Source organism: Cucurbita moschata, unplaced genomic scaffold (genome assembly GCF_002738365.1).
Source record: "Cucurbita moschata cultivar Rifu unplaced genomic scaffold, Cmos_1.0 Cmo_Scf00002, whole genome shotgun sequence".
NCBI lineage: Eukaryota > Viridiplantae > Streptophyta > Magnoliopsida > Cucurbitales > Cucurbitaceae > Cucurbita > Cucurbita moschata.
In genome coordinates, this window is record NW_019268518.1 from 3486714 (window position 1) to 3497731 (window position 11018).

The 11018-nt window shown below is 37.1% G+C and overlaps 2 protein-coding genes across 2 annotated transcripts; both read left to right on the forward strand.

The window, feature by feature from the left end:
* Nucleotides 1–2120: 2120 nt before the first annotated feature.
* On the forward strand, nt 2121–3878 carry LOC111430192 (probable acyl-activating enzyme 5, peroxisomal). Its single transcript, XM_023066360.1, has one exon. It carries the CDS (start codon nt 2167–2169, stop codon nt 3838–3840), a length of 1674 nt encoding a protein of 557 aa, XP_022922128.1. The 5' UTR covers nt 2121–2166; the 3' UTR covers nt 3841–3878.
* Nucleotides 3879–6148: 2270 nt separating this feature from the next.
* Nucleotides 6149–8361, forward strand: LOC111430182 (probable acyl-activating enzyme 5, peroxisomal). Its single transcript, XM_023066348.1, has 3 exons — nt 6149–6245; nt 6319–6432; nt 6505–8361. The coding sequence occupies exons 1-3, from the start codon at nt 6189–6191 to the stop codon at nt 8224–8226; spliced, it is 1893 nt and encodes a 630-aa protein (XP_022922116.1). The 5' UTR covers nt 6149–6188; the 3' UTR covers nt 8227–8361.
* Nucleotides 8362–11018: the final 2657 nt, after the last annotated feature.

The following is an 11018-nucleotide window of genomic DNA, read 5'->3' on the forward strand; positions in this document are numbered from 1 at the left end:
AACCTCAAAGTTCTTTTAACTTTGAATCTTATTCATATAATCTTAATCATGGGAGAGTAACCCCGTCATTCGAAATTCTTATTGCATTGGATAGGATCCTAGTAGACCATCTCATATACATGTAGGGAGCGACCCTATCAGGTAGGGTACAATCCTAGAAGATAATCTTATATACAGGTAAGAAATAACCTCACACAGGTGTTCATATCGTTAAGGCACGATCCTAGTAGAAACTTGTACATAAAGGGAGTGACCCCATATGTATTCTCGTCTCATGTAGAGCACGAACCGAGCACAAGCATAGTAGAATCACAACATATATTATCATGTAGAGCATGACCCTAGTAGAATCATATCATATACATGTAAGGAGTAACTTCGCATGTGAATTCATATCACTCAGGGCATGACTTTGTAGCTACCATCTTCGATACATATACAACATTAACAATCTAGATAGTTCAATTCTAGAGTTAGTTTGTAGGAAAATAATAATAATCAAGAGGGGAGCAACCCCGTGCCTACCAACTATGACGCTCATGCGGACCATTGCTCGTATCTAGACAAGTTCACTACTATGGTGTAGTTGGTGACCTCATATTAGTCCCCGCACATATCCTGGCCTACTGAAACAAATAGATTACAAGTGTCTCTCTTAAGCTTTATTATGTAATCTTACATAACCTATCATAACGACTTGTCTCTCAATTACCCATACACGTTAGACTTAAATAATATTACAATTATCTTAAATAATATCGCAACGAATTGTCTCTCAATTACCCATACTTTGCTGATTTCATTCATAATTCAACTAAAACCTAAGAAATTGTTCCATTATTTGGTTCATTCCAATTCACCATAATGCATAGGCTTTATTAAGGAATTAAGCCAAACGTATCAATCCCTAGTCTAAGTTAGAGCAAACATTTCTCTTTCATATTCACTCGTGGAGTGAAGCTAAAAAAACCTATTCAAATAAGCTATGAATCGTGAACAAAACGCGCAATAGTAGTTTATTATCTTCCTTTACCATTCTCAAAATTGAGCCGAAAATTCATAATAAATATTTGTACGGTCCGATTGAATTGGTTCAATAACCAAGCCAATCTAATTGGTTCCAATTAGATGGTTGGATTAAACTGATCAGGTTGTACGGGTCTAACTAAACATATTAATTTAGGTTGCCAACCTAAATTAATAAAAAAATATTCTTAATACGACCTAAATTTAAAAAATATTCTTAAATTTTGTGTCTAAGATTAATTAAAGTTTTAATAATATATTTAAATTAAAAAAAATACTAAAAATATCCTTAAATTTTCAAAAAGATGTAAAAAAAATATCTTTAAATTAATAAAATATAATTTTAAATGAACATACGGTTAATATTTTATTTTAAAAATATCCTTAAATTTAAAAAAAAAATTAAAAATATCCTTCACTTTTAAAATTCTCCTTATTTATCAAATGAAAGTCATAGTTCTCATGCCCATCAATATCAGGCACCAGGCGGTATGTTAGGAAGGACGTTGTGTCATAAAGGGCGGTAGACACTAGGTGGTACGCAAGCGAGAACGTTGTGTCCCCAGGGTAGAGACTGGGCGGTATTCTAGTGAAAATGTTGTGCCCTCAAGGGGTTAGACACTAGGTGGTATGTCAGCAAAAACGTTAGAGAGGGGAACTGTGAAGTTGACGATAATGCGTAACCGGCCAAAATGGACAATACTACTTTATCTTAAATTAATTAATTTAGTAAATTACTTAATTATTGATGGAATAATGTATAATATTAATTTAACATATATCAACTTGCAATTAATCAAAGAGATCATATCAATCAATAATGGCAAGGAGTGAAATCATATCAATGAAATTATTCTTATACTTAGGTCTACATTTGAGTTACGTTTTCAAAAAAAAAAAAAAACTTAAACCATGAATAATAATAATATATAATAATAACTATAAAGTCTACTACTCTTAATAATAATCATAATAATAATAATACTATTATTATATTATTATTTTCATGTGTGATAGATCTATGTATTTAGTAGCTATGTTTATAATTGGTAAGTTTCCAATTTATAAGTTACAACGGAATTCTCATATTTGAGACAAAAACAGAGCAACCATTAAAGAGCTTTAACCATATCCATTTCCATGGAAGAGTTGAAGCCAAGACCTGCCAATTCCTCCCCCCTCACTCCCCTCGGCTTCCTTGAGAGAGCCGCCACCATCTACGGCGACTCTGCGTCCATCATCTACGGCCACACCACCTACACCTGGTCCCACACCCACCGTCGATGCCTTCAACTCGCCTCTTCCCTCTCATCCATCGGCATCCAGAGAGGCCACGTCGTCTCCGTCATCTCTCCCAACACCCCCCCCATGTACGAACTCCACTTCGCCGTTCCGATGACCGGCGCCATTCTCAACACTATCAATACCCGTTTGGATGCTCGAACCATCTCCATCCTGCTCTGCCATAGCGAATCAAAACTCATATTTGTCGATCAGGCCTTTTGTAATCTAATCCATAATTCCTTGGACTTGTTCCCGCCGGAGATAAACCGTCCAATGCTCGTTCTCATTGCCGACGACGCTGTAGCAGAGGAATCATCGTCCTCTGTTTTGATTGAAGGAAATTTTGTGGGTTCGTATGAGGAAATGATTCGGAAAGGGGATTCAGAGTTCCAGTGGATTCGGCCGGCGAGCGAATGGGATCCAATCGTTCTTAATTACACCTCTGGAACCACTTCCTCGCCGAAGGGAGTGGTTCACTGTCACAGAGGAAGTTTTATAGTAACTCTGGATATGCTTCTGGAATGGGGAGTTCCAAAGCAATCGGTTTATTTATGGACATTACCGATGTTTCATGCCAATGGGTGGAGTTTCAGTTGGGGAATCGCCGCCGTAGGCGGCACAAATATATGTATAAGAAAATTCGATTCGGCATTGGTTTATTCCCTAATTCGCCGCCATCACGTGACACACTTATGTGGAGCTCCGGTGGTGTTGAATATGTTAACAAACTCTCCAAACATCCGACCACTTGATTGGCCAGTCAAGATTCTCACTGCCGGAGCTCCGGTGCCTGCGACAATTCTGTTACGTATTGAATCATTGGGGTTCGATGTTACTCATGGATATGGCCTGACAGAAACAGGGGGGACTGTTGTTTGTTGCTCATGGAAGGCAGAGTGGAACCAACTACCGGCGGTGGAGAGGGCGCGGCTTAAGTCGCGGCAGGGGGTGAGGACGGTGGCGACTCCGGCAGTGAATGTGGTGGATTTAGAGACTGGGAAGAGTGTGGCAAGAGATGGAGTATCGATCGGAGAGATTGTTTTGAGAGTTGGGTCGCTGATGCTTGGGTATTTTAAAGATTTAGAAGCGACGGTGAAGTCGATGACCGAGGAGGGGTGGTTCTTTACCGGAGATGTCGGAGTGATGCATCCTGATGGGTATTTGGAGATTAAGGACCGATCAAAGGATGTGATTATAAGCGGCGGAGAGAATTTGAGCAGCGTTGAGGTGGAATCGATTTTGTATACGAATCCATCCGTGAATGAGGCGGCGGTGGTGGCACGACCGGATGAGTTTTGGGGGGAGACGCCGTGTGCTTTTGTAAGCTTGAGAGAGGGATTGACTCAGAAGCCAACAGAGGAGGAGATTATTGAGTTTTGCAAAAGGAAGCTGCCGCGATTTATGGTGCCGAAGACGGTGGTGTTCATGACGGAGCTACCAAAAACATCGACCGGAAAGATCCAAAAGTATTTACTTAGGGAAATGGCTATGTCAATGGACCCTACAAAGAGGAGTTCTAAAAAGAATTAATTAAATATCCTCACATTAATAATAAATGTTATTAATAAGTGGAGACATACTCTCCTCTTCCTGTTGTAATAAATAAAGTTAACCAATAAACTTCCAAACATGTGGGAGATTCAAAATTTTAAATTTTTATTGAGAATACATTAATTAGTTCCGTTCTAGACCAGCACTAAGGTTAAATTAGCGATTTTGGCTTAGGTCACCCAAGTAAGTGACTCTACTATTGGTATGGTTGGACAAATTATATGATATATGATGACACGTTTCTCGTGACCCACAGCACATGTCATAATTATGATTGTTATGTTATGCTATGTCATGTTATACTATGTTATGCTATGTCAAGTTTATAAGCTATGCTATAACGTTATTGTGCTATGTTGTGGAGCCATTTTAGGATAATGATAACCTAACCTCTATACACCATGTCATACCATGTAAGCTATGTTAAGTATGGACGATTTGTTAGAAATTATGTATGCATGATTCACTAGACATTATGTTATTAATGAATAGAGGTTTGACTTGCGTCATAAACTTACACCATGATTTTAAGCTTAGGGGACCTCATGCATTTTTGTATGTCAAGTGTATCAGGATAATTTCTCGTTATGATGAGCACGGACCTGTACATTACAATATCTATGTGTGTCATGATATTATTCGAACTTTTTTCCCTCCATGGCTCTTGCAGTATGAGTGTGTGCTAGTTGAAGAACAACCCCAAGGGGTACATATACAACCTTCTAATGGGGACCGTGTGCACGTAGGTGGGTCATGTGTAGAGAAATATTACACATCTAGTTTTAGCCTAGACTTGAAAGCAGAGTTCAAAGCCATGAAAACGTTTTCTACGAAAATGATAAGCCCCAAACATGATTGCATTTTCTGACCCAATAGTAGGGTTACTTTATGAGTATTTCTTATTTTTCAAGTAAAGGTAAGACACATCTGCACGAATAACGATGCTCACAATGGGACTTAAGTTATGGTAGATGCATTCATGTTATTTATAGCCCTTAAGTTAGATTACGACCTTATTTTATTTAAACTTCAAGTTATTGATTTTCTGCTATTTTTTTTATAAATATTTTACCATGAACGTTTAAATCCATGACATTGTTTATGAAATATTTGAAGTGAATGTTTCTACACGTAACAGTTATGTCATGTATGCATTGGCGACCTTGTTTTTAGAGAATAGAGTCATTGCAAATAGAATTAAAGCAGTACCTCTCCCAGTAAGATGTGATTCAAGGATGATCCAATATGGAAGCTTATGGGTATGTGATACCCAAGTAAAAGATGCGTACATAAATTAACGGAGGCCACATTATGTCTATTTTATAATTTTATAACAATATTCACATTATGTCTATTCTTATATGAAAATTATTATTAATTATAATCAATTTCTTAAAAATATTAACATCAAATTTAATTATAAGATTTATCGAAGATGAGACTCAAATTAAAATATATAACAATAGTATTTAATCCATAGGTTTTAAGAAAATTAGTTAAATATTATAATTTCTTAAATTATCATAAAGATTTTATTAAATCAAAATATTTATGGAATTTTATGGGATCATAAGAATAACATTTGAATAAAGTTCTAAACTTTTCTTTATATAATTAGAATGAAATCTATTTTCTGAATGAGTGAATTGTGATATCCCACGTCAGTTATAAGGGTGTGGAAACCTCTTCTTAGCATACGCGTTTTAAAACCCTCTATTAGTCTCTATCGGTTGTTTCGTGGTCTCTATCGGTTGTTATGTATCGTCGTTTTAAAACCCTCTATCGGTCTCTATCGGTTGTTACTCAGTCTCTATCTGTTGTTACAACTCAGTACCATAAATTCGATATTAAATTTTAGTTTTGAAAATTAAAAAATTAACTAAAAATTAAACTTCAATTTGAAAGACCAAAAAAAATTCCCTTCCCCTAAATTAATTAATTTCTATTGATAACTGATTAAATTAATTCAATTAACTTATTTTAATTCAAACCATATTTAATGTAATTAGTTTTTCTATTAATAATGATATAAATGTTAATTAATTTCCATTAACTTGTCACATCAATAATTTTTCATATTCACAGTTTTTCTATTAATAATGATATAAATGTTAATTAATTTCCATTAACTTGTCACATCAATATTTTTCATCTTCACAAGAAACGAAACAAATCTTAAAAATATGAATCTGCCAAGAACTTAAATATAAAATTTAATAACATCTATTTTCAATAAATGAGTGATAAATTAACCATATATAAATTGAAACATTTGTTGAAGCTCTTCAGCCTAGCTCAACCATTGATATCAAGAACATTTAGCAACCATGTGCAGCACTTGGTTTCGGTGGCGTCCCGTAAAGTTAACCTTTAAAGACTTAACGGTAAGAAATTTTGATTTGATATCGAATATAAAGCTACCGACTTTCAAGTCATCTTCTTTCTCTTCATCTGCAGGATTCAGCTTTGGTGTGTAACGACTACAATTCTAACTTTAGACGATCAACGTTAGTACCTATCCATGAAGCTAAAAGATCGACGTATCTGATATTTACCAACATTTCAAAGAAGGTAAGATTAAAGATATTAATGTTATTTTTTTAAGTATGATATTAATCTAAAACTTCAAATTTTTAAATACAGGCGAGCAAGCATTTCGTAATATCCTCCAAATCCATTTCCACCCAAGATTTGAAGCCAAGACCTGCTAATTCCTCTCCCCTCACTCCCCTCGGTTTCCTCGAGAGAGCCGCTACCATCTACGGCGACTCTCCGTCAATCATCTATGGCGACACCACCTATACTTGGTCGGACACCCACCGTCGATGCCTTCAACTCGCCTCGTCCCTCTCATCCATCGGCATCCAACGAGGCCACATCGTCTCGGTCATCTCTCCCAACACTCCCCCCATGTACGAACTCCACTTTGCTGTTCCGATGGCCGGCGCCATCCTCAACACTATCAACACCCGTCTCGACGCTCGAACCATCTCCATCCTCCTCAGCCATAGCGAATCAAAACTCATATTCGTCGATCAAGCCTTTTGTGCCCTAATCCAAGATGCCTTGGCGTTGTTCCCACCGGAGACAAAACGTCCAATGCTCGTCCTCATTGCCGACGACGCTGCAGCGGAGGAATCATCATCGTCTTGTATTATGATTGACAACGATTTTGTCGATTCGTATGAGGAAATGATTCGGAAAGGGGATTCCGATTTCCGATGGATTCGGCCGGTGAGCGAATGGGATCCGATCGTTCTTAATTACACGTCCGGAACGACTTCCTCGCCGAAGGGAGTGGTTCAATGTCATAGAGGAATTTTTATAATAACTCTTGATGTGCTTCTTGAATGGGAAGTTACAAAGCAATCGGTTTATTTATGGACATTGCCGATGTTTCATGGTAATGGGTGGAGTTTAACATGGGGCATGGCGGCTGTCGGCGGCACAAATATATGCGTTAGAAAGTTCGATGCGGCGTTGATTTATACCCTAATTCGCCGCCATCACGTGACACACTTATGTGGAGCTCCGGTGGTGCTGAACATGTTAACTAACTCTCCAACTAATCGACCGTTTGATTGGCCGGTAAAGATTCTCACTTGTGGAGCGCCGCCACCTTCTGAGGTTTTGCTCCGTACAGAGTCGTTAGGGTTTGATGTGACTCATGGATACGGACTGACAGAGACAGCTGGGCCGGTTGTTTTCTGCTCGTGGAAGGCGGAGTGGAACCAGCTATCGACGACAGAGAGGGCGCGGCTTAAGTCGAGGCAGGGGGTGAGGACGGTGGCGATGACGGCGGTTGATGTGGTGGATCAAAAGACGGGAGAGAGTGTGAAACGAGATGGAGTTTCGATTGGAGAGATTGTTCTAAGAGGTGGGTCGATCATGCTTGGGTATTTGAAAGATCGAGATGCGACGACGAAGTCGATGACTGACGAGGGGTGGTTCTTTTCCGGAGATGTTGGAGTGATGCATCCTGATGGATATTTAGAGATTAAGGATCGGTTGAAGGATGTGATTATAAGTGGCGGAGAGAATTTGAGTAGCGTTGAGGTGGAATCGGTTTTGTATATGAATCCATCCGTGAATGAGGCAGCGGTGGTGGCTCGACCGGATGAGTTTTGGGGGGAGACGCCGTGTGCGTTTGTTAGCTTAAGAGAGGGATTGGCTCAAAAACCGACCGAGAAAGAAATTATTGAGCATTGTAGAGAGAAGCTACCGCGGTTTATGGTGCCGAAGACGGTGGTGTTCATGACGGAGCTACCGAAAACATCAACAGGAAAGATTCAAAAGTATTTGCTTAGGGAAATGGGCATGTCAATGGGCCATGCAAAGCATCCACGATGGGAAGAAAAAAAGTAAGCAAAAATGTCATTTTTCTAATTTTTAATTCCTGACGGAGAAGGAATTTTAAGTACTTAATAAGGCAAAAATGTCCGACCATCGTAATTTTATTTTAAAAAATTAGATTTTTAGAAGAATAATAAATAAAATAATAAAAAGTGGCATGTAATCAAAGAAACACTTATTGAATCTATTTTGTATGGATTTGAGGAAAATTCTAAATTCTTCGTCCACAATCCATCAATCTTCGATCAAAGGATGTCATGAACTTTATGACATTGAAAGGAGAAGAATTCACGAAGATATCGGGGCTTCAACAGCTCTCTATTGCTTGGTCCAATAAAGGTTAATTTTGCACAAAAATGGGTATGCAACCGAGGAAAAGAATCGAACATAAATTCGTTCATGGAAGAGATCTCTCAATAAAACAAATATATCAAATATATTTGGAAGGACGTATGGTCATTTAAATATATATATATGTATATATATAGAGAGAGAGAGAGAGAGAGGTGGAAGACTTACAAGTCAACGTAAAGGAGCCAATTTGGGGTTGGTGGAACTTGACTTTTTTGTGGAAATTAAGAAAAAGGTTTTAAAAAAATTCTCTAATTTAATGATTTTTTTTTATAAAAAAAAAATGCAAATAATTGATCCTTTCCAAAAAAAAAAAAATAATTGGGTTCAAATTTATGTAACTAATTTCAATTTTATCACAAATATTAAAAAAAAAAACTGATAACAATAAGTATTCCCACATGTTTTTAATAAATTAAAAGATAAATAATAAATTTCAAAATGTAAAAAAAAATTATGTGTAAACTAATAATTATATAACGTATTTTAGGGAAGAAAAATTTAATTCCAAGAATTAAAAAATGGTTTAAATTTCAATGAAGAAAGATATTAATGCTCAATTATAAGTTTGGGGAATAGAATTTTGAGTATTTATTTAATGTATATTTTAATTCAAACTATTTATTTAATCTCGGTATATTTTTAAGTTTTGGTTGTGTCGTAAAAAAAGGAAAACCCTATTGTAAAAAGGGAAAAATTATTGGGTAAGACCAATATAAATATATCAACCGTTTTACACTGTTGGATGTAATAAGAGAAACATGAACGAAACAAAAGACAAGGAACTTATCGAACAAATCTTTAGCTACTAAGTGTCACAATCCCACTCTTATGGCAGCGATACAGTGATTGTAGAGCATTTATTCTAACTAGCAAACAAGTCAGCTGTGAGAAATTCAAATTTTACGGACAACGTCGACGTATATGCTTGAATCATGTTTACGAAAAATATTTTTAAAAAACGTGAGGTTGAAAACAATTTGAAAGAATTGGAGAAAGCAACGTTATAGGTCTATAAGTAAAGAAAGAAACATCATAGCTTAAATAACATATAACTCAGGATATAAATAATTGACTAACTAGTTGTATCTACCCTTTTAGACTTGGGTATGGACATGATTTTGGTGAACAGTCATATGTTCTCTATTGACACAACATGAAATAGTAAAAACTATGCGATCATGGACAACACGTTCTGAACAAGCATAATTGGAACTGTAATGACCTAGATCCATCGCTAGCAAATATTGTTCTCTTTGGGCTTCTGCTCAAGGTTTTAAAATGAGTTTGGTAGGCGAAAGTTTCGACACTCTTATAAATGGTGTTTTGTTCTCCTCTTCAAATAATGTGGGACATCACAAGGACATTCGATATGCGACCATAGACAACACGCCTCGGAGAAGCATGACCCCGACGCTAATCACACTCATATAGGCAAGTTGATTGAAAGATTACGTGGGAAAACGAAGAAAGTGGAAGACAGGCATGAAAGATACAAATGAGGCCAGGCGGAGTGATAGATTCGTTTTGACCGTAAAATCCAGAAAAGGGTTTGAAAATTGGGTATAAATTAGAAGGGTGGTGGGATAGCTGTGAGAGCCTCGCAGCAACCATAATGGGTTCACACAAGATATCAATGGCGTTGCCTTTCTTCTTGGCACTGCTTTTGGTCGCCTTTACCGTCTCAGCGGCGGATATCAGTGCTTCGTTTCAGAAGCCTCATATTCGTAAGTAGTTCTTGTTGTTCTTGATTAAAGGCATGTCATGGGCTGTGTAATTAATTTTGGGCATATGTTTGCAGGCAAGCTGAGCATGGAGTATACAACTGTTGAGAAGGCTGCGCTGAGAGCAAAGCCAGCAGTCTATGATTTCCCATGGAAGGGTGGCTATCATCCTCCCGCCAACGACCGTTGATGCTACTTTCAGCTCGCTTGATGGACTAAGAAAATCTCTGTTTACAATAAATGATTTGTGTACTTCTTTCACTTTGGTTTTTCGATCTTCCGTGATACCTAAATTATAGTTAGATATGTCTAAAAGGCAAGTCGGAAACGAGAAATCTTCTTTATCTACGTTGTTTCTGTCTCTTATTTCATGTCTAAAAAGTAAGTCCCGAACGAGAAGTCTTTCCTATATACTTCGTTTCTATCTCTTATTTCAATTTCCATTTTCACTCAATTCTACCATTTAAAAAAACAAGTGGGGCAGTGATCGAGGTGGGGATGGCAATGAGGAATGATAATATAGTTTTTGTTGTAGACCCGTTTAGATATTGGGGAGAAATCTTTCAATTGCTACCATATTCCTCGTATAAACGTGGAGTCCTTGTCATAAGTTGCTTAAATAGATATCTCTAATTATGATCTCAAATTCAAAACGTTAGCTATCATGGTTAATCAAAATAGATAAAAAGATAATTTGATTCAAAATTCATCTAAATGGTGAGTTAATTT